The sequence below is a fragment of the Pholcus phalangioides genome, unplaced genomic scaffold (assembly GCF_987345545.1).
Source record: "Pholcus phalangioides strain wild (caught in Gottingen) unplaced genomic scaffold, Ppha-v1.0 ptg000015l_1, whole genome shotgun sequence".
NCBI classification, from domain to species: Eukaryota; Metazoa; Arthropoda; class Arachnida; order Araneae; family Pholcidae; genus Pholcus; species Pholcus phalangioides.
The window spans coordinates 45,896,075-45,922,016 of record NW_028301608.1 but is presented as its reverse complement, the minus strand read 5'-3'; the positions used below and the strand labels follow the sequence as shown (position 1 = coordinate 45,922,016).

Below are 25,942 nucleotides of genomic sequence, written 5' to 3'. Positions count from 1 at the left end.
TAATGAACAGAACGGCTTATAATTTTGGTCCCGTCAGTGGCCGTTGTTGACAGGTTTTATTGTATAAAATTGTGAAATATGGACAAAAGGCAGTTGAAGTTGCTATATCTCAATCTCAGAAGGAAACGAAGGGATACACGTATGTAGGTACATTATATTAATGAGCAGGGACCATCATATGGTGTTTTTAAGGGTATTTATGGCAAATAATTAAAAAAATTCCGTGAAAAATCACCTTCAAAAAGTAGCCAAAGATGCGGACGAATTCGCTCCGCATCCGCATCGTCTGAATAGCTCCGAATAAACCTATTGTCAAAACTTCTATGTGCGGATGCGGAGCCCGCACTTAGGTATTGACACATGCGGACGACGTCCGGACCCGCATGAACATTTCCTAGGTGCGGAGATTTTTCGGCTCGTCTGAAAGGCGCAGTATATTCCAATTGTTAAAACTTCTTCCGGACCCGCATCCGCGTCCGCATCCGCATCCGCTCCGTGTGAAAGGGCCCTAACAAGCATTACACAGAAACAAAACTTCACGTCAAGTTCACAACACATACACACACATTCCAACATTCACCAATTCGTTAGAAGCTCCGCTAGGGACAAAGATTACGATGCCCGGCACGGACAAGTGAATTTCTGGAAGAAGCGGATGACCGTGTCTGACCAACACTTTCTACAGCAGAAAGCCTTCTCACGAAGCTCGTGACGTCATTGAAGTCGTCCATTTCACCTATAGTCATTGGATATACTGCAAAAAAGGGTAAAGATTTCGCATACATCGGCCTGTTTTATCCAATGGCTACAGGTGAAATGGACGGCTTCAGTGACGTCAAAGCTCAGCGCTGAGGCTTTCTGCAATAGAAGGTGTTGGTCTGAGACGGACAAGTCAGATAAGTGGTTAAGCAGCATTCAACTGGTTGAAGAGAGATAGTTGAACCAGTTGTTGGAAAGTCTTGCACTTTTCGCTAAAAACGATTCTTGGAATCCGGCATTAACTAATGGAACTTGGAAACTTCCCGATGATGCCAACCACTAGGGTTGGAAGAATGTTGAGAAAATGAATTCGTTCCGACGACGGGCCTTTGCTCCCAAGAACCTCTCTTTCAACTGACAACGGCCATCAAAAAATCCATCAAAAAAGGGGTAAAAAATTATTATTTACCCCTTTTTTTTATTTGTTCCACACTATCAAAATTGATACAAGCCATTTCAAAGGCTCACTTATAAATCGGCCATCTTTATTTACATAACCATCGCAATCGTTGGGTTTTTTTCCGAGAACTGTAATTATGTGTGTATTATCTGTCTAGTGTTCAATCATGTTGGAACAGCTTGACATGTTGGAACATCCTTGATAAATCGATGGAATCCATCAACGATTTTCTGCCTCGAGAAGTGCTAGTCAAGATCTTCTCTTATTATATCAAATCGGAAGGACCCGTGAAGTTCCTGAGAAACATTTCACCAGTTTGCAACTCATGGAAAGACCTGTGCCATAATTTCTCGCTGTGGAAAGAAGTCAGTGTGAGGTCGATGTCGTGGAATTTTTATCATTTGCTCAAGATTGGAGAAAAGGGATTTCTTGTGTCCACACGCACTCTGAACCTGTCGAATGAAATTTTGAGAACAGAGGATTTGGACATAATAAAATCTGTTAGCCCAAATTTGGGAATAGAGGATTTTCTACAACTGATTGATTGCTGCCACAACCATCTGAAAGTCCTCAATATCTCCCATAACGACTTGATGGCTGATAATAAAATGAACGAAACTATAACGGAGCGTATTGCAAGGATATTCCCTCATTTTCTGAAGTATATCGTTGATCCAGAGACCCATCAGAGTCATCATAAAATTGACCATTTTAAAATTGTGCCGATAGATGATGGAAGTAAAGGGGTACCGAAATGGGTTCTCAAGAGCGTACTGGAGCCTAGATATGTTGGATTGTACCCGCGGGACGATAGAATGATTTCGAAAATTGCCGATTGCTGCGCATCACTTGAAGAGTTTTATTACTGTGATAAACCACTCGCTTCTGAATTTAAAAATAGGTTGCTATTTCCTATCGATAAACTTCAAAAAGGGTGTCGCAAATTGCGAGTGCTGAAAATTACCCATTGTAACTTGGTGTTCTCAAACGATGAAGAGCCCGAAGGGTTTAAAGAGATGAGAACCTTCTCAGCTTGCGATTGTAAATTCCCTAAAGTTCTTGACGTTGGTAAGATTTTCAAGAATTCTACGGAACTGGAAGATCTACGGTTAGATGGCTGCGATGGCCTAACATGCGCTCTCTTGCACGAGATCCCCTCGGAAAAAATTACATCCTTGGACATCGAATATTTTGATGCCCTGGAGCATCTCGAAAAAGCAGTCAAAAAATGGAGGCGGACATTGAAGAAGTTTTCGGTTTGTTCAACCGGTAGGGACGTCACTGATACTATGAAGGCTCTGGTGCAAGATAACGAGGATCCAGTGATCGAAGAAATTATCCTGACCGAGTACGTCGACGTGCCTTTCATGAAAAAACTGATACAAAAATGCCAAAAACTAAGGTACTTGGATTTCAGCATCAATAAGTTTGAGGAAGATCGATCGGGCTTCTGCAATCGGGAAGGAATACAGCAGTTTTTGCAGTCATAATTTGGACCTCAATTTTTCATATTCTTTGATAATTTTATTCATTTCAATTTTATTTTCATATTATTTCGTGCTGCGGAAATTGGTGATGTCTTGGACATCATGTAACGCAATAAAGTTGCTTGAGTGCCATTTAAAATGCAGTGGTCTTCCACTTTTTGAAGAGAGAGAATGTTTTAGTGATCGGTTATATAGGTGCTCGCGAGCAACATGTCTTGTTTAAAGTTTAAATCTTTTTTTTCTTATACCCTCTCCCTTTTCCCTTCTATATAATAAAGCATCTAATACTTACATTGAAGGACCGCATGCGCCCCTCTCCACATTTCAGAGAAATACAGAAGCGTTTCCGAAGGATTGGTGTATCGGGAAATTTATCAATTTATGTGGAAAAAAGAAACAACGGTATTTGATTTATATATGTTACGGTAAATATAATAAATACATTGGTAACATGCTTACGAATTACATTGGTAACATACTCACGAATTACATTGGTAACATGCTTACGAATTATATTGGTAACATCTTACGAATTACATTGGTAACACACTTACCAATCGTCTTGGAAAGTTTTATATATTTACACTTTCACCGGCGAAAACGCATAATACTCAAGTGTCATTGGTAAATTTGATATATACTAAAAATTATCGTCTTTATCTGTGGTTATGCATAATACCGAATTGTAATTGGTGAATTTGATAAATATAAAAAAAATTTACAAATGAGACTAGTATGTGACTAGATTATATTCTTTATATTCCGATGAATATAATCGGACCCCGATATAATTATAAAAAATTTTACGATCGTACCCCAGATATAATGATTCAATACATGGTTGAATTATCATGTATAGTATTTGTTTTAGTACGATTTATCATGTTTACCAACGACGAGACGCTTGGGAATTATGCGCAATGGCCGGTAAAAGTGATTAATTTACGGAACTATAGTCGAATGCCGTTATAACGAACTCCAAGAGACCGGGTAAATCACTTCGTTGTAACGAAATTTCGTTATAAAGGAACACCAGTTTTTTGCATTGTTATCTGAGGGAATCGAAAAGTTTTCGGTAAAACGAGATGTCAGCTATAATGGTATTCGTTTAAACGGGATTCGACTGTATATAAAATTTACCAACGACACTTGGATACTATGCATTATCGTCGGTAAAAGTGATAAATTTTGGGATATTTATCAAAGTTATCAAAATGTAAGTAAGCATAATAACCGCATTTTTCAAAAATTACCGTAACATATACATATATGACAGATACGGAAAATTGGCTGAGTGAGGAGATATTGATGTTTCAGGAAAAAGGAAAATTAATCTCTGCTCTTTCCTGAAACATCGATATCTCCTCACTCAGCTAATTTTCCGTATCTGTCGTATCAACAAGGGAGAGTGACGTCCCTCGTCATATACATATATGTTACTGACAAAGTCCGAAGTGCGGCCAATTAGTGACGGCCACTTCGTGAATTGGCCAAAAGCTTTGGCTCAAGTCCGAATTGCAGAAATGATTCAGACTTTAGCCAGCCATTTCGCGAGCTGGAGACTCCTGGCCAAAGCTCGATGTGCTGATGTAAGACGGCTCGGTGGGAATCAAATCCATTTTTTAATCGCCAGCGTGTTATACATGTCTATATATACTGTAGCAGCTGTATTGGATTAGCTCCATGTGACGAGAGAAAACAAAAAGTAAAATTTGAGGGAAAAGCAATGAAAATAATTATATATTTTTATCTGCCCAGTTTTGGGGAATAAAAAATTATTAACGCATCGTGACTGCGGTTTGGTGGGTTGCCATAACTAACGTAGACATATAAAGAGATGGTATTTTTTCGGTCTGAAATATATTGAGAAATCGAATTTTCTAGATGTCCTGCCGAAACTGATATTTGGAAAGAAAAGCGATTTATCTCCTCCGGGAATCGAACCCGGGTCCCCTAGCATACCGGGAAAGTGCGCTAACCAATACACCAGAGACACACATCGGGTTCGATTCCCGGAGGAGACAAATCACTTTTCTTTCCAAATATCAGTTTCGACATAACATCCAGAAAATTCAATTTCTCAGTGTAACGTAGATATAATTGTCAACGCTTCTTTCCCCCATTTTTGCTCTTCTTTCCAAATTTTTCCCCGATTTGTGAATTCAAATATCTCAACGGATACTGCACATAGAAATATGTAATTTTTTTGTTAGTGGATGGTGACATTCGGTCAAACCCCAGGAGAGATACGACAACAACTCTAATTGGTAGTTAGAGGACGGGGGACCGTATAAAAATTTACATTTTTTCATTTTATGACAAACTGTATTTTCACTTTCGAAACTGGTAGAGAGTGATTCTTAAACACATTTCCCACTTTTTTCAAATTAAAACCGTATCTTTACGACGAAAGGTTGATGAGACAAAGGCAGAATTAGGACTTACAGGGTACCCTGTATTTACTATGCTTAAATTATTAAATATTATTAAAGGCAAAGTGTCACAAGTCACTTTTCCCTAAAAATTGAGTTGTTCACCTTCTGGAGTCTCGTTCGTCAAAATTTAGGTAGGTGACCGAATTTCGTCCATCTCTTTCGGTTTATGAGGAACCGATGGAAACAAATTGCAATAATTCAAAAAGCCACAGTATGACATTTTGGCTAAGCATTGTTTACAAATTTGCCCTCGTGAAATTTTGGAAAAGTGAATTTTTATAACATTTTGGCATCTGAGCACAGAATTTATGAAAAAATATTATTACCACTATTATAATTGATAAGAATATTATTAAATCAATTACAATTGTTAAAGATTCATCAAACTGTAATTTAGGCATCTTCAATCCATTGCTCGGGAGCACTCATAGCGCTCGATTCTCGTGCTCAATTTCGTGCTCGCAATCACTTCCTTAATGCCCCAATTAAACACCTTGTACAAATTGCATTAAAATATTAAAATCATATTGATTTCAGAGGCATACGCATGTCTAACTCGCCGTAAGGGTGCTCTTTTTTTTTAATGGTAAATACTGGCAGTGCTCACGACTAGGAAAAAGGTTGAAGACCTCTGCTGTAATTGATAAAAATATTAAATATTTCGTTTCATTCTTATTGACCATTCGCAATGGATGTTCTATTGGCAAAATTAAAAATGAAAATTATTAAAATATAGTGGTATCAATAAAAGATTCGAAATGTGAACAAATATTTCATCAATAGCATAGTACAGCAATCTCTCTCTCAGATTGTTTCAGACCCCAAATTGATCAAAACGAAATATTTCGATTCAAAAACCGTCGTGATTTACGCAGAATGGAAACACTTGGCGGTCATCGGACAAGATATCCTAGTAACATTGGCGAGCGGCAGTTTGAAGCGTCTCGTTTTAGCAACCCCTAAAAATTCGAGGCACCTGCTATTTCTAACAAAACAGAGCACCCGCAGATTGGTCCTCCGCTACCTACGGCTCCTGTCAACCGGGTCTCAGCCATCTATCCCCCCCCCCCCCGATACATAAAAGGAGAGGGTGATGGAGGATCCAAACAAAGTTAAAGATGTCTGATAGCGCAGTGGATGGACCCGAAACGAGTTAGTTTGTCGAATAATTTGGGCGACAAATTGATTCAATTCGATGCCATCCCGAAACTCTCTCTCTCTCTCTCTCTCCGTCTCTCTCTCTCTCTTTTCCTACTCCAATCACTACCAGAACCATCCATCCTATCAGCCTGTACCCCTAACACCAACCAACGCCTTATCTTTTCAGTTCTCCAGCAGTTCTGTGAGTTCGTGCTCGGCGACTTGTTATAGCTAAAAAAAGAGAGCCAGAGAGTGGAGTCGAACCCGCACCGCACACACTCACACACATATACAATCAAATACTCTCTGTCATCCTCTCTCTCATGAAAGCGTTTGGCAGTCGATTCTTGGCTCCGGGCACAAAAGAACTCGGTAGAGTTCCGTGTGAAGACTGCTTTAGTGAAAAAAAAAATAGTATGGAGATATACACGTGTAAAAAAAAAACTATTCAATGGAAAAAAAGCACATAAAAAAAAAAGTCCCTACTTTTCAAATCTGGAAGACGCTGTAGATTTTGTGGAAAAACGGAAAGCGCGGTTTCTAAAATGCGAGAGAATGTGTCTGTGTATGTATAGAAAAAAGAACCCCTCAGTCCCTTCTCTCTCGTCTTCTTTCAACTTGCCATTTAGCGTGCTTTAGTTGTCCAATTTGCATTTTATTTCCTTTCGGCTGGCTTGTCCAAATGACTAGAATGCATTCGATTCTGAGTTTTTACACTTTTTTTTCTCCTCCCAATATTCCGATTTTTTTTTTCTATTTATATCTTTCTCTCTCCCCGATTACAATACGTTTCTCCGTGTTTGAAATGCATGGGACAAGAGGAAAATTCATTTCGACTGTTTTCTGAAGAGTTTTCATGGTTAGAATATTTATAGAATTTTTACCACAGCGTAAGAATTCTCGCTTTTTGAAAAAAAAAATTATAGTTTTTTTATTCTATTTTCGCATTATGGTGAAATCTCTCTGAATTCACTTCTTACAATTGCGGTATTTTATTACTATTATTATTATTATTATAGACGTGAAACGTGGCATTTTCTTGGAATGTAAAATACGCTTCTATTTTTGTTGTTTGAAATTTTCAATAAGAAAGAACCGTCGAATTTATTCTCGTTCTGTTATAGTTTCGAAAGTAGTATTATAAATTCGTATGATTGTTTAATTTTTTTTTATTTTTTTATTTTTTTTTATTAATTGAACAATACACAAATATACATATGAAATTGAGCGCTAAGTGCGCACACAAACAATAAAGACATCTGTGTGGCCCCAAGGGACAATTGTCCTTCCAGGAAGCCTATAAGAATTATGTCTTATCCGTTTACACAAGCAAAATAAGAGATAAAAAAAAAATTAAATTAAATAAAAAAGAAAAAGAAAAATAATAATTATAAAAGTAATACAATGAGTGATACATATACACACTCATATATACATATATATATACACACATATATATCTTTTTCTCTTTTCCTTTGAATATTTCTATTTGTTTAGCCGCCAATTTGAACCAAAGTACATTACAATGTTATTAGGTTTTCTATTTGCATGAAGACATAAAGCAATGGGATAAAATTTATCACAGAAAAAAAAATATAAAATAGACAATTGTAACTTCACAATTGTGAAGGTTTCGCAAAAATTCGAGAATTATATATATTGTAGGTGATTCAGTGTGCAAGACATAATTTATGTAATAGTGTCTAGATATGCTATTGGCAGGACATGTGAAAATGAAATAGAGCAATCAAGAACATTTCATAATGCTAGGAAAATATCATTTTCGTTATTTCAGACGTTTTTACATATTGATATATTTCGTACTTTTTGTTAGTGTTGTTAGTTGTTTGGTACTCCGATTGGAAAAAATTCATTATTTTAGGTGCATTGAAAGAGAAACTTTTCTGGAAGAGATGTTTTTTAGTTTTTGGTATTTGATATTCGTTTTTAAGTCTTACCGAGGTTCTATTTGTTTTTCTCTGTAACCATTCGTTGTTTCTTGTTAAGAAGTTAATCATTCTGTAAATATATAGCTGTCTGATGCTAAAAATATAGCTATTTATATTATTACTGTTTTCACGATATATGTCCATTATCATACTTCTTATTTTATTATATATGTTGCTTAGTTTCTCAATGTTGGTTTGGTATGCACCTCCCCAAGCACATAAGCCATAGGTTATTATCGAGAAAACCCAAGCATAGAAAATATCTTTTAGAAAGTCTGCATCTATTAGGTACTTTAATCTGTATATCAGGACTGTGTGTAATCTAAGTTTTTTGACAAGTTTGTTGCAATGAGCACTCCATTTTAGGTCATCTTGAATGATTATTCCTAGATATTCATACTCGTATACTCTTTCTATGAGTTCGCAATTACAGTTATGTTGTTCCTGTGGGTGACAGCTATGGATTTTAACGTGAATTTCAGTGTCATGATGAATACTTCGTGTTTTTATGCATTGATATTTTGTTTTACTAATGTTTAGTTTAAGTTTATTTTTTGTCATCCACTGATTGATATTTCTAAGGTCATTTTCAGTTTTTATTAAAAGATTTGTTATATCGTCATCTTCTATATATAATGCTGTATCGTCTGCAAATGAGATTAGCTGTCCGTTCAGGTGCATTTTGCAAAAGTCATTTATATAAATTAAGAATAATGTGGGACCCAACACTGATCCCTGGGGAACACCTTTTTTGGTTTCGTGGTAATCACTAATTTCCTTATTTATAGTTACAGCTTGGTGTCTATGTAAATAATAAGTTTTGAACCATTCAAGTACATGTCCCCTGACTCCAGCCTTGTGTAATTTTATTGTTAATATATTTAAGTCTACGTTATCAAATGCTTGCTTTAAATCCAGATAGACTATTATGCAATATTTGTTATTATTGTAACCATTATTTAGATAATTACAGACTTTTAGTATAGCCATTTCAGTATTTTTGTTTTGCTGGAATCCATACTGATTGCATGCAATATAGTTGTTATGGTTTAAGAAGCTAATTAGTTGTCCATTCATATGTTTTTCAATAACTTTTGAAAATATTGGAAGAACTGAGATTGGTCTGTAGTTAGCCATATTGTTAGGATCTCCTTTTTTGTAGATTGGATGTACAAGGGAGAACTTAAGTTGATCGTAAAAATGACTTTTACTTACTGAAGAATCAATTAGGTTTTTTAAGACATCAATGTGGTATAGTGCAATAATTTTCAACATTTTTGGTGTTAGCCCATCATATCCATTTGATTTATGTTCATTTAAATCATTTATTAATTTTTTTAAAGTGGGTATTTCTATTTCCATGCTCACCATTGAATTTGAAACACAGTCATTTTCATCCTCATACATGTGTTCATTATCTTCTCTATCCAGGTTTCTTGTAATAAAGTCTATGTTAAGTTGATTTGCCAATGTTATTGAGTCTTGGTGATTTGGAAGAATTTTATTTAAATTATTTTTGTTGAGCACAAAGTTGTTAATATATTTCCATTGTTTTCTTTTGTCTTTATGACATTCAAAAAATTTGTTTTTTTGATATTCACATTTGGCTTGCTTAATTTGGTTTTTCAGTGTCTTATCATAGTTTTTGTATTCCATTTCATATGTAATTATGCCTGGATACTTTTTGTATTTTTTATATAATTTTTCTTTGACGTTTATTTTTTTTATGAGCTCTTTTGTAATCCATTTATTTTTACCTGTTGATCTTTTTGCTTTTTTTTTAGTCCACAGGTTTGAGTTAAGTGTTATAATATCTAGAAAGCGTTTATATTTTTGATGGACCAACTCCTCATCACAGACGTTTTTAAAAGAGATATTTGATATAAAGTTTTCAAATTTACTATAATCAATTATGGTTTTTGTACATTCAATATTATTCGTTACTTTTCCTATATCTTGAAAATCAATGTATCCTAATATTGGATAATGGTCTGTTAGTTGAGTTTTGAACACATTAAATTTTTGTGTAGTATTTTTCTTCGTTCTATAAAAAACATGATCAATACATGTGCCTCCTACTTCAGTTTCTCTAGTAATAGACTCCTGTAAGGACACAAAGCCACCAACAGCCATTATATCTAAGTAATTAGAGATTTCGTTATTGTTATCAAGTATATTTATATTTATATCACCAACAATTAGCATATTTTGTCTTGTGCTTTGAATAAGTATCTTAAGCTCATCATTAAATTGGGATATGGTGAAAAAATGTGATCTATAGAGTAATAACACTTCAACATCATAATCTGGGAAGTTTATCCATACGCTTTCTGCAGTTTTGAATTTGCTAGATTTTTTAGTACTTCTAAGGGCTTTATTTACATACATAATGACTCCACCTGATTTGTTGTATGTTCTACAGTCAGAATATGAATAGTAATCAGTAATGCATTCATAATTAATAATGTTATAGTTGAACAGTTCATCCTCCTTCACCCATATTTCTGAAAGACATATTATATCTATTTGAACTTGTAGAGATCTCAAGAATACAAGGAAAGTATCAAAGTTAGATTTTAAACTTTGTATATTTACAATTAGGAAATTTATATGCTGGTTAGAATTTTGAGAGTAATTAAAAAACTTATCTACATCAGTCAATTCCTCCAGAAAACCTTCGTCCTGCTCCAGTTCAATATAATTTATATATTCATTGTTCGTCATTTCTGTTTAACTTCCTGAGGTCTTCCTCATCTCTAATTCTCCATACATGGCTGTTTTCAGTTTTCCGGAGGAAAATTTTCCCCTCTTTTGTCCAAGCATAATTATAATCATAGGTCTTTTTAAACTCTCTGACCAGGTAAAATAGATGCTTGCTCTCTTGGGAAAGATGCTCATTTACATATACCCTGTGAGGTTTGAAGTTGGGATCAATTTTGTCAGCTTTAACTTGATTCTCTTTTGCCTTCTGTATCCACAGTCTTTTGGAATCTTCATTCACGAATCTCACAATTATAGGCTTGCTTTTGGCTGAATTTCTAGTAGGCACTCTGTGTAAGTTTTTTATTGGTGTGTCTTCCTCTATGCCAATCTCCTGTTTTAGAGCATTGACAATTTCTATAACACTTTCTTGGGCTGTTTCAGGAACACCGTTGATCTCAATATTATTTTTCCTGCTCCTATTTTCCAAGTCGTTTACTCTTATTTTCAGCTCCTTCATTTCATCCTTCAAGTTTTTATTTTCTAGTTTTATCTCCTTATTTTCTTTGTCAATTCGCTCTATATATATTTTCATGTCATTAATTTTTTTTCCAAGTTCTTCCATGCATTCTGAGTTGTAGGTTATGGCTTTTACTAGTCCACTCGTTTCTTTGCTTGTCTCTTCATATTTTTCCTTTAGATCTTTGATGGATTTATTAAATGAAGCTTTCATTTCCTGTCGAAGATCTTGAATAATTTTTTGTATTTTATCCAAAGAGGGGCCGGAATCAGCACTATCCGGGTTGGTCTCCTTCACACACTCAAAACACAGAAACGCCTCCTTTTTTGTCCTCGATATTTTTCTAAAGGCCCCCTCAGTTGTTCCCGAACAGACAGGATGTATAAATCGCGAACATTTTTTACATTTGAAAAATTCTGATTCATCTACAACGAAATCCCGGCATTTCATACACTCCATGTTTACTAAAGTTTTCACCCTCAGATTTCTGCACTAGATGTCGACACTATCGTTCTTTGTTATTATCGCATGTGATTATACTTTATGTCACATATATTAATTTTAACGCATGTTTTTCTAATAATTAACGCTTATTTAGGTACTTGTTTGGTTCATTAGTTCAAAAATTCTCACCTTTCATGCATTTTCTGGTAAATATAAATCCAAAATAAAATTAATTACAGAGAACACTTCTTAACGTGTTTGTTTACATTGGCGGCGTTGCCAATGTTTTTTGTGATAATTGATATTTTAATTAGAATAATATCAATTTAACCCTTTCGCTACTGACGGTACTTTAAAGTACCACTAATTCTTTAATCTCCCCATAACATCCCATTCATACGTTGTTGGGTATTGATATTTTGATGTATAAAGGCCGTACGACGTGATTCCATAATTCCCTTGCCGCATTTTACTGGCCAACCGTTGAATGCGAGGCATACTTCCAATCGGGAAAAGTATTCAAATAACGCGTAGAATTCAGATACGTCATTCATATTGCAAGGAGTTGAAAAATAAACTTTTTATACGGACACCCTGTTCCCAAAACCCATTCAGAAAGTTGTTCTTCCTGTCTCTCCTAAGGCCTCCTCCTTACCAGATCATGTGGGCCCCCCCGTCTCAATAATATATAACTCTTCACAATAATATCTCGGATTCCCCAAGTGTTAAGCAGCACACGTTCATCACTAATACTAAAATATGATCGATGAAAATAACATAATAGTTATGATTGTATAAAGCCACATTATTCCGCTTTCGAATGAAACTAAACATGCAGATATCATTAGATAATTAAATCAGCGTATGAGGTCATCATACATATCATACATACATCATACATTATATTATAATATAATGGATTAAAAAATTACGATATGCAGTAGGACGCCGCGACGTACTGAGTATGTATGACGACCTCATACACTGATTTAATTATGCGTACTGTGTACGTAAGACTGCGCTGAGAGGGGTTATGGTGTCCGACTATGTTTAAAACGTTTCATTTTGGAAGAAAATATCGATTTCTTTTTAAATTCATTGTTTTATTAGAAAGCGCTGTTTCTTAAGATACCCAAACAGGCCTTGTTTTGTTTATATGACGCTTAGAACCGAAATTACGTCTACTTTAATGTTGCGTCTTTACACGCACTCGTACATCAACAGATTTTTTGTGTAACTTATGAGTATACTTGATTTACAAACCTTTGAATTTTGGTTCATAACCTGCCTCATAACTAGATAAATGTACTGTGACAGTAACAAAAAATTTAGTTTATAGACGTTTTTGCAATCATGTTTCGAATACTACGTGAGTTTTTGAAATTTGACAGAAAATGACTTTTTCTGAGAGAATGACACATAGGTAGTAGAAATTTCATTACTGTTTCCATTATTTTCACACACTTCTATCAATGAAATATTATTAAAGTTCATTCCAGTACGATTTTATAGAAAAAGTGATAAGAAAGGTAGTCGGATAACTTATCTCCTGTTTGACGAATGGTAAAATCGGAACTCGATATAACGAACTCTCATTCAACAAATTTCACGATCGTACTCCGATATAATGAACCCTCATTTAACAAATATCTTGTTGTAACTCCGATATTACGAACTCCCATTTTACGAATTTTTACAACTTGTCATTTTACAGATTCACCCAGGCTCAGGATTCGAAAAAAAAAAATCGTTATATTGTGAAATTCATTAAATATGATTTCGTAATATAGGGGTCCGACTATATTTATCAAGCATACTACGGAGGCTCATTTGGGATTTTTTTTCCATATTTATCAAATGTAGGCCATACATGCATAACCACCGTTAAAAGCGATAAATTTCAAGTATTTATTAAGTTCACCAACGACACTCGGGCATTATGCATGATCACCGGTAAAAGTGATAAATTTATAAAATTTACCGAGACGATTGGCAATTATGCATAATTGATTTATCATATTTACCGTAACATAGATACTTACAACAAAGTTGTGAAATACTACGACCCGCCATCAGCATATGTAACAACACTTATATTGTTGCATATACTGATGCAGAGAGAAATAAATGTAACAATACTTATTATGTGTTTTCCACCACACTATATTAGAAATAGTCGGAAAAAAAAGCGATAGAAAAGACAGTTTTATTATTAGGCTCTTTCTGGAAGAGTCCGTACTGGCAGAACGCAGTAGAGCTTTCAGAGTTGTCTTTCGATTAAGCTCCTGTCCGTGTGTCGTTGTTCAAGGATACTAAACACAAAGTGATGCGTCCTGTTGTTTCCGTTGTCCATTTCCTAATAAGATCAAAACTTTTTGATCCCTGGCAAAAGCACATCATAGCACGTAGGAGCCCAACACACACAGGAAAATACTTTCAGTGTCCTCCTCTTCCTCTAACAAACGAACTTGAGTGAAATTGGAGGAAAGAGATGGAGGATGTGTTGGTGTGTGTGTGTATTACGAGAGCGAAAACATCTCATGACGGTGACAGGTTACGTATACACGACAAAATATTACGTCGTAACAACGGGACTTTTCCCAACTATATAGCTTAGCCTTCACAACGCCAGTGAAATTTTCTGTGTATCGCGTTCATTGCGCTTAGATTCTCGGCAAAAGTACAAATACGTGGAAAAGACTCGTAGTTATGTGTGTATATATATAGAGTCAGGTGCAGCGTATATACGTATAGAGAAGATATAAAGCTTCATCGCGCAGGAAAGTCGCAAGCTGCAGCGCTTAATAAGCAGAATTGGAAGTGAGATCTATAAGCCGCTTGACGACTGCTTGTCGCTGGGGCTCAATTAGGGCAATATCCCAGTTTCGGGCTCGTTAGCTTTTGACACCTTAGCTCCTGATACTACTCACTCTATATTTCTCGTCACCTTTTCTTGTAGATTGTCTTTTTCTTTTTTACCTCGCTAATAGTCTATACATTATTTGAGACCCTAGAAATGACAATTTCATCGACAACTGCTAATTCTTTTTCCACGAAGTAGCTTAAAATTTTTTTAGATTTAACCGTATATTTATAGGAATTTTTGCTCGCTCTCTCTCTCTCATACGCTTTTCTGATTCCCTATTTATTTTTCATAAAATTATGAAAAAAGATCTATTTCAGTTTATATGTTGTCGACAAATGTTGTTTAGAATGTATTTCTTTTCGCATATATCAGTAGCAATCAACGGAAAATATCCGAGTTATTTTTATTTAGAATAAGACAAGAAAATAGATGTATACTGTATTTAGATATAGGAGAGAATAATAACAAGGCGTTAAGCGAGACGACTTGCTCTGCTGGATATTTTATATTATACAACGATAACTCCTATGCATTTTATGCATATGACGCTTGTGGATGACGTGACATTTGGGCGCTCTAATTATTTCTAATAAAAATAGTAAACACACACAGGCAGTTAAAAATTATTTGACACTACTCACATGTATGTAGCGCCCGATCTGATGGAGGTTTTTTGATGAAACTTGGTGAATAAGAGATGGACCATGGGGGAAAGAAAGATTCAATAAAAAAAGTTCAATTTTCGACCACCAGGTGAAAAAGTGCAGTTCTTATCGCAGTTACGAAAAAGATATCAAAGTGAACGCATAGAAAATATCATGGAGATCATCTTAATGGGCTAATACTTGAAAATGAAGTGTTACGGTAAATGTGATAAATGGCTTATTATGCGCAATTTATTTTTATTTATTTATGTATTTACATCACAAAGGGCTGGTTGCACTTACAATACCGGTTACCGGTTACCATGCATATTTACTATGGTTTTGGTACGTTTAATAAATTTATCACATTTACTGGCTAATATGTATAACACCCAAGCATAGTTGGTAAATTTGATAAATTCTAAAAAATTATCACTTTTATCGGAGATTATGCAAAACAACCAGGTGCCGTTGAATTTGATAAATACTTGAAATTTATCGCATTTAGCTGTAATTGTGCATCGTACCCTATTGCAGCGTTTCTCAACATTTCTGAACCCAAGGACCAATAAAATATCTGAGATGATTCGACGGACCTTTAACTTACAACAAGAATTTCGTGACCATTTGTCCCGTATTTTATGGTACATTCCTGTATTTTTGTCCGTTACGATTTTATACGATTGTTCCGTTTTTTTTTTTTCAAAGAAGCTTATTTGAATTTGTAACGTTTTACTTAAAATGGTGAGTGAAGATTACTTTCATAACTTATAAATTATATATAGGCCTATCAATACTCATCTGACATGTCATGATCAACGTTTTTTCCGTGAATTACATTTCAAGTTACTGCGTGAATTCCAGTAGTCTTTCATTTTCCACTCATTCATGGTTTTACGGTCATTTCAGCAACAATTGGTGATTTTTCCATTTTGTGGCAATGTTTAAGAAAACAATTTGCAATATCTCGTATTTAGCCGTATTTTAGATCACAGTATCCCGAATTTTACCGTATTTCGGATCGCAGTTTCTCGCATTTTTCTCAATGTAAATGGCCCCCTTTCATGATAAATGCTTTTTCATGAAATACATTTTAGTTAACTGCGATTTTGTGCAATCCTTTATTTCCTCTCACTCTTCGGCAATTTTAGCAATAATCAGCAAATATTTTGTAAATAGCATTTTTTAGCTACAATTTGCTCCATACTTCGTATTGTGTTAAACAGTATTTTCTCCGATTAGATATGGTTGCCATAGATATGAACGTCTAATTCCTATTTGAGAATCCTTAGGAATATTACTAAAGTCAATAAAATTTATTGGTACAATATTGCTAAAATCGATAAGAAAATTTTCCATTTATTTAGAATTAAAATTATTAAGTCTGCCTGCGGACCACCTGTACCACCGTCGCCAACACTTGCGCCGCAGTGCTGGTCGGCTTAAATTGTTATGTGGTTCCCAACTTCAAGGCGCGAATGCGAGCCAATCTTCCCGTTAAAAAGTTTCGCCACAGAGAGTAACAGGTCTGCAAACAGTACAAATATTCAATAATTACACTTCACTTCTGAAATATAGATGGCAGCACTGGTAATTCAGACACAATACTAGATTCTTGCTCGAACTGTCAGGTACACACACTTTGCTCTTTCGGCACAACTCAGTTGGTAGTAAATTGAACATGGCGATAGACCTGAGTTGTGCTCTGTTTGAATGAAAAAAAAATGGATCACAGGTTGAGAAACGCTGCCCTAGTGTAATTGGTGAATTTGATAAATATGAACAACAAAATCCAAATCCTATTATGTGATGAATTTTACCATCGTACCCTTATATAATGATACAATACATATATGAATTTTATCATTATTGTTATGATGTATAGTATAACATTTAAGCACGATTTATCATGTTTACCAACGACGCGACGCTTGGGTATTATGCATAATCGCCGGTAAAAGTAATACATTTAGGGAAATCAATGAAACTTACCAAAATGATCGGCGATTATACATAATTTGATCGGTTATTATGTATATACAATAACCGTATTTATCACATTTACCGTAATATATATATATATATATATATATATGTTACTGCCAAATCACGAAGTTGGCGATTTTTCGAAATGGTCGATTTCGTTGTAAATTGACCCGGACAGTGCCCGAATTTCGGGATTCTGCCAGCCTGTTCACGAAGTGGCTGAAAATAATTGGCCGAAGTCCGAAAAAAAAGCCATGATTCAGTTGCATCGCCACTTGGAGTATTTTTTCGTGATAATTATGTCCATAATTAGCTATGGCAACCCACTATATCGCAATCAGGATGAGTTAATCATTTTTCCCTCAAAAATTGGTGGAAAAAACTATGTCTATATCATTTTACGAAGAATTTTTCTCTCAAAATTTCCCCTTTTTCTCTCTAGTCACATTTAGGTATTCAATGCAGCTACGAACTTATACAGGGGTTGGACAAAATAATATGGGCACCTGTGAAACGAGACAGAATCTTTATTAATAGGCTGTTGGCCCTCCTTTTGCATTAATTACAGCTTGTATCCGTCGTGGGAGGGATAAATACAAGTCATGCACCACAGTCACGGGGATACGTAGCCACTCCTCTTGCAAAAAGGTCACTAATTCAGAACGTGTCTTTGGAGGAGGAAACCTACTGCGCAATTTGGCCTACAAAATATCCCACAAAGGTTCAATTACATTAAGATCAGGGAACTAAGCGGGCCACACGAGGTGTTGCAGTTCATCATCGTGTTCATCAAGTCAGTCTCCGACAATTCCAGCAGTGTGAACACGGAATCTTTCTGGAACACGGGTCGAGAATCAGGGAACTAATATTGCACCATTGAATGAAGATGGTCGGCCAGAATACTGACATAAACCGATGCTTTAACCCGCCCATCCAGGACAGTAAGTGGGCCGATACCATGGTGAGACATGACGCCCCCCAGCATCACTGACCACCCCCCCCCCCCTCCACGCTTAACAGTAGAAAGGAGACAACCAACATCATAAGCTTGTGCTGGCGTTCTCCAAACGTAAACACGTCCGTTAGTCTGGAATAAGGTGAACGACGATTCGTCTGACCAGATGACATTCTCCCATTGTTGTTGTTATTATGCTCGTGACACCATGTTTGTCGTTTCAAGACATTGCATGGTGTCACCAATGATTTTGGAATAGTCGCTCTACCTTGTATGTTTGATGCATGCAGTTCACGGTGGATAGTTTTTGTCGATACACCTTCCTGTAGATGTGTGTTACCCTCTCATCTCAGATGTTATCTGGGATGCTGTTATCTTGTTTTTCTGGCTACACAATCTGCTGCAAAACCCTTCTGGGTCTATCAGCCATCTTCGACTTTCGGCCACTGTTATGCTTGGTAGATGATGGCTTTTCCAATTTGCTATAGGCTGTCATTACCATCGACACAGTACTTATCCCGATACCAACAAGGGTGGCTGTTTTCATTACTTGTTTCATGGCCCCCGCAAGACGGGCTCCAACAATCATGCCTCTTTCGAAATCTGTGAGGTCAGCTATAACGAAGTTTTAACATCGCATCCAAACGTTATCACTGCTACGATTAGACTGATGTGTGCACATTATCGCCCACTAAGTGGAACTCTTCCACACTAGAGGGCGGGCGTATACGACAGGTTCCCTCGAGTGTTTTTTTTTTGCACAGGTGTTCACATTATTTTGTCCAACCCCTGTATATAGAAATAAATCACACGTTGTCGATGAAAAAAATGGATTTGGCACCTACCGGACCATCTTCATTCGAACATCGAACATTGGTCAGGGATCTCCATCCACTTTCGCCAAAGCCCGAATCATTTTAGCAAATACGACTTTGGCGAAAACTCTCGGCCAATTCTCAAACTGCCACACTTCAGGCTTTGGCAGTAACATATGAGAATCAGCGAGAGGTAAATGACCAATTCACAAATATCAATACCCTTATTACGAAAGCAAAGTTTGAGAGGGAATAGTCATATTTTTCAAAATTATCCAGGCTAAGCTTTTTTTTTCTAAATTGTGTCATTTATCACGTCAGTAGTGAGTTGGCGCAATGAATATATATTGAGTTACGTATGTATTTTTAATGTGCGTATCAAGTAACTCCCAGGGAGGGTCATATTTCAACCTCGTCCATGAGTTGACAGCGCATGCTCTGGCTATGGAATGCATAATTTAAATCCACAACGTGTAATTTAACATCCAAATGTATCATTTCATTTCAGTTTTCTTCAATTGAAAGAAAAAATCACATAATAACAATCTTATTTTTTTATTAATAACAAAATTTATATACGCCTCTTCCACACAAATACAAATACAAATACAAATACAAATACAAATACAACGCCACAACAGGCAAAATGCCCAACGAGGTGGCTGATAAAAAGATGCCCATAAAAATATGGTTGTCATATGTTTCAAAAATACAGCAACCCAATTAAAAATGCAATTAACACAAATTACAAACAATATATACACATGATAAAATATTATACAATGCCCATAAAGAATACTTATGGTTGTCTTATTCTAAGAATGGATAGCTTCTCGATTTACCCCAACATGTTTATCGTATTTCTTTTTAAACGTGTCAATTGTGTTACAATTTACTACCTCCGGGGGTAAGCTATTCCATTTATTAACAACCCTATTGGAGAAAAATTCCCTGCGACACCATAACCTTGCATTGTCCCTCACCAATCGATACTGGTGTCCCCTTGTAAAAGCAGTCGATTGGCGGTGTACTAAAAGTTCATGGTCCATCCTATCCATCCCATTGAAAATTTTGAACACTTCGATCATATCTCCTCGACACCTGCGTTCATCCAATGTAAACATATTCAAAAAATGAAGTCTTTCTTCATAACTCAAGCCCTGTGTGCCAATAAGGACACGCGTAGCTCTTCTCTGCACCCCTTCAACCAAGTCTATGTCCCTCTGTAGGTATGGTCTCCAAAACCTTACAGCATACTCCAGTCCAGGACGAACTAAGCCTCGAAAAAGCGGAAGAATGACTTTAGGAGAACGCGAAGAGACCTTTTTGAAAATGAAAAAACGGTATGTTACATGCTAATTGAAACCATTTTTTTTTCCGAATAAAAACAAAAAGCAAAAAATTAACGTCCATTTAATTCCCGAAAAATATCTCCCAAAAAAAATAATATACTTAAATAAAAAATAAAAATAATAAAGCTATATTAACCTATTGAGAATCAAATACACGTTTTTAAATTCGAATATCTTAGAAAAAAAAATATCGGTGTAGAAAAAAAAATTCTTCCGAGGGGCATTATCAATTTATAAACTAGCAAAAGGAATTGAGGGGAAAAAAAAAGTGTACTTAAAACACGAAAAACTAGGAAATTACTCGAGAGAAGGGAATATTTCGAAAAAAAGGTTATGTATTTATTGTATAAAAAAAAACAAAAACAAAAGAATATACAAGATAAAATATTTCTTCGTGCCATTAGTGAAAGTGCAGAAAAGTACACTTGAAAACAAGAATTATCATTTTACCTCAATACTTATTTTTTTCTCTCTCTTAATTTATTTCTACGTTTTTTTTTTGTTCATAAATACAAAATTCAAATCGAGTAATGAAGAGGAAAAAACAAAAAGAAGAACCAACAGCTCTTTCTTTGCATTTTAATTGATATTTGCACTTACAATTAATTTCTTTAAAAAAAACAACAACAAAATTCGAGTTTTATGCCCAATTAACAACTACTCTGGAAATTGATCCGATTCTGACCCTACCTCGACGTGGTATTATTTATTCCCCCATCTTTTTTTTTTATTGCCTTTCACATTACACCCACCTTTATTATTATAGTATTATTTTCCACATTAAAAAAAATATATTTGAGATTTATAAGTAATTTTTCATAAGAGCGAATCGCAACGGAAAAGAAAAGTGGGATGAATTCTGTTTCGTTTATAAGTATCGATTTTTTTTTAGTAACACGTAAGAGCAATTTCATGAGAGAAAAAAAAATTTGGGAAGAAAGATTTCATTGAATTTTTAAATAATAATTATTTTTTTTATGAAAAAGTTTTTTGTTTTATTTTCGACAGGAATGGTGATAATTTTTTATTTTACTCAGTACCAATATTTAAATTTGTTATTTACCGAGACTGGAGCGTAAGTGCTACTTTCTCATCTTCAAAAATAATCTAGTCCAGTGTTTCTCAACCGCCGGGCCGCGGTCCTGTACCGGGCTCTGATGTCATTCATACCGGGCCGCGAGTGATTAGCCGTTTCATTTTTCCTCATTCATTTTCCGTTGGTCGTGTGTTTGACCGGGCCTTCGATTCACAAAAATGAATGAAACCGGGGGTCGCGGGCTTGAAAAGGTTGAGAACCACTGATCTAGTCTTTACTCTTTCAGGTAGGAATAACTGACACCGCTAAGAACAGATAAATTCAAACTCGGTTGTCTGAACTGATTCATGTAGAGCTGAGGTTCTTAACCTATGGGTCGTAGAGGCTTCCGAGATGGGTCGTACAAATCCACCAACAGCCAGAGACTCTTGAGCTATGGGTCGGGCTCGAACTTGACATGCAGGGGCAAGGGTTGCGCAAATACACTTACAACTAAATGTTTTCGAGTTATGTGGACCATGACCCAAACTTGATTCGCCGGGGTAGTCCGAGATGGGTCGTAGAAATCCACTTACAGCCAGGGATTCTTGAGTTGTTTTTTCACGACTTAAACTTCATTCGCAGAGGTTTCCTAGATAAGTCAAAGATCTACATATAGTCCTGTTGTAAATGCACAGCCGAAACTAGCCATTCCTGTGGCCTGTGCAAGAATTTGCATTTAGGACCCATCTGGTCCATTCTATAGGGCCGAGAATGGCCCATTTAGACCCATTCTGAGTCCCTCTTCCAAATGGACTCTGTGCGATTGCACCAGCCTAGTTACAGCACTGAATGCACTTATTGCGTCACTGGTTACACTAATTTCCAAAAACAAATAGTGCCATGGGCCGATAAGCTGATTTTGTTGTTGGTTTTGGGTCGCGGCTGAAAAAGGTCAAGAAGCTCTGCTGTAGGGATTAACGTTGATGAGCCTTGCTTATAACGTTGAAAAAAAGGCAACAACCTCGGTTACAACGACATATTTCTTCGTCATCTAGGTCTTTGTTTTTATGGCGTTTTCCCATTAAATTCCTAGAAGTTTTTGTGGAACACATTTTAAATTACTACAGGCTTGCACTAGCACTATATTTCTCGCCAAAGGTACTTTATAAGAAATATTCAGTAATTTCGTCGACAACTCCCAGCATTTTTGGTGAAAATAGGTGATGCCACGCGTATGTATGATCCCAATTTTTTATTATTTTTAATAATAAAAAATTGGGATATACGTGCTCAAATGTTGTCACCCTATTGATAATGAAATCTACTACTTCTCAACCGTACATGCACCTCGTACACGTACATTTCTCTGCAGAATTTCTAACGAATCGGTAAATGACGGAATGCGTGTTCTGAGTGTATGTATTTATAACGTACTTATGTTGTTAGAGTTATGCTCTAGTTTCATGTTATACTGGTGCTGCCATCTTTCTTTGATTTTCTGGAGATATATTTTCAAAAAAAACTTCATGCCCAGTATTTAATTGTATTCGTTTATATATTTGATCAAAAATGGAATTGAAAAACATCAATCTCGGTTTGTAACGACAAGTCGGCTATGATGAAAAAATTGAGCGGAATCTTCGATGTCGTCATAACTTAATTTGATTGTATTAATAGGCCCTAAACAGTTTTCCAAATTACATAAATAAACAAACATTTTTATATTACCATGAAACTTCCATATAACGATACTTTGCGGACCAAGAAAAAATATCGTTGTAGAGAGGTAATCACGTTATATCAAATGTGGCATCATCGTAAAGCACTTGCAAATTCACGCTGTTTCTGGTACCTTTTTTCTGAATTGGCGATGTTAGTACCAGCATAAAATGCACACAAATTTGAAAGTATTCATTCACAGCAAAAAAATTTAATTGATTAGTTTGTTGTTGAATAAAGTTCAGTTAGTTATCTTTTTCTGCAAAACATAGCGGCAAATTTACCTTCATATAGTGCAGAGCTCCAAACAATTTTAGTTTCCTCTCCTAATGAGGCCGAAAGATAGAAGGTGAAAGATCTAACATGTGAATCATGCATTTTCATGTATATTCTGTGGCTATTTAAAGTTACTGTTAGCGGACATATGACTTTTAATTGAAATTTTCAAAGTACACTATGAAATTCCCTGGATTGAAAAGTCTCTCTCTTGAGAGAATGTCCGTGCTCATTAAAATGACCTGTATCCGATATTTTACTCGAACAAATTGGTTACTTCAGCTCCCTGTAGCGTGGGGGGGGGGGGGAAGGAATCTTTAAATCAGAATCGATCCCTGCCCAATACGAATTCTATTGGTAAACGACGACGACGACGATACTCGCCTCGTTCGTTGTTATTCTCTAGAGTAGAGGACCATCACGTCATACAACCGGTAATTAGAAGGGATGTTGATATCTAAAGTGGTGCAGTAACGCTAAATTACTGTAGATTATTGAGATGCTGCGAGCGGGAAGCGTATTCTCTAATGAGCCGATGCAAAGCGAGTGATTTGGACCTCCAACAAACAGATCATTAGTGAGATTCTTGTTATATTCCACGTTCTCCTGATATCATGCATGCGATCCATTTTGTACTGCTAAGCGGTTCTCGATCCTGTTTTGGCCTTTGGATAAATTAGCAGCAATGCTGTGCGTCTGTTGATACATGCTTTCGGCTCATTAATAGGGAATAAAACTATCATTCCTCCCACTGCTTTTTCCATGGTTGACGAATCGATCGCGCGTCATATTCTCTCAACATGACCCATGGTACAAAGGATTCATGCGAGTGAAAACGATTATATTAAAAAAATTTGTAAATCGCATGAATGAAGAAAATTATGTAATTTCTATGGTAATGTTATGCCATCGATACAAGAGCATAGTATGGAAATCAAATACAAAATGCACGTACTCATTGATTAATCAGCCATTAAACGTTGTGGACATTAATTTAATTTTTATCAATTACTTAAACATAGATAACTATAAATCAAGGCAAATATAACATAATTTCCATATCAAAAGAAACAATTTGCCACTCTAAACATTATGACTTACCCATCTCCTGCCCAGGGCGACTCTGTGTGGGATATACTTATTTCTAATATAGAATCCTTATTTTCTCTCATATGTTTACAAAGCTAATACAGTGACACCCCGACATATGTCAGGTACTTATTTCCGAGGATAACGACGAGGTAAGTTTTTCCACTGACATTTTGTAAAAATAATGTGCTAAATATCATTCAAAAATTTAATGACCATAATCTATTGCATTATATAATAGTACGATCATAATTTGTTGTATTTATTTCTACTTAGGGGTCATTCAAGTATTATGTCAGCATCGGGGTGGGGGAGGGGGCTTTGAAGGTTGCTTACGTCATCAATCACCCCTTTTTGAAGATATGAAATATTCTAAGCTGCAGACGAAATTTTGCCCCATCAGAAATTTATGGAAATTTTAAAATGTTCAAATGCAAAGGTAAGGAGAAAATTTTAAAAACATTCTTTTGAAGATATTCACATAGCTTTTACTGCCAAATCATTGTGTTCGTGAAAGAGTTTCACCAGCAATGCACGCTCTTGTATACTCAAACGTCTTCCTCTTTAGTGACGAAAATAAGAATAGAAATGGTTTTGCTAGAGGTGTTTGAATTCTCTTCTACGAAGCTTCAGCAATTTGGTGTTCTATTCTTACAATGCGAATAGAACATGACATCTAGTGGTGGGTATTAAAAAGATTATTTTCGCTCCAAATTTCTTTCACACCTTTTCATAAGAACTTTCCTAAAGTTTCATAGTTTTTTAATGACATGTAAAACTGTAGACCCCTCTGAACACGCTAAATTTAATCATAGACAACGGTATCAATCCAATTCGCGTAAAAACACGCGACTTAAAAATAACAGTGAAAAAAAATAATACTTTCTATTTTTCAGATGAACTTTTGTTGTTAACTATATTTTAAATAACTGCGAACTATCTATATTTTTATGATTATATAGAGTATATTGCAAATAATTTACTGTGGATAATCGGGAATGTATTATAGTTTTTTCCAGAACAATAGTTTTCTGAAAATATTTCCTTAAAAATTTTTATAAAATATAGATGTGAAGATAGTTCCTCCTCTCCCTGTCTCTTTTCACGCAGTGTCTATCTGTTTCTTTCTAAAATATATATTTCTATTCGTATTTCAGACAGATTTTTGAAAACAAGTGCATGATTTCACAGCAAAATATACTCAAAAAAGTAAAATATTAGATTTATAAAACACCAACTACCACTGGAATTTTTTCTATGGAATTTTACTGCTTCTTGTCAAATCATTGGAAAAGTATTTCATAGTTTTTATGCACTTGAAGAGGAAGACCACGAGAATTGTCTTCTTCTCTCTACTGTTCTCTTCGCAATTAGATTTCCCCAATTTC

At 35.6% G+C, this 25,942-nt stretch overlaps 1 protein-coding gene across 1 annotated transcript; it reads left to right on the top strand.

Annotated features, from left to right (window-relative positions):
- Positions 1-1,368: 1,368 nt before the first annotated feature.
- LOC149076098 (F-box/LRR-repeat protein 6-like) lies at positions 1,369-2,649 on the top strand. Its single transcript, XM_089242183.1, has one exon. It carries the CDS (start codon positions 1,369-1,371, stop codon positions 2,647-2,649), a length of 1,281 nt encoding a protein of 426 aa, XP_089098309.1.
- Positions 2,650-25,942: the final 23,293 nt, after the last annotated feature.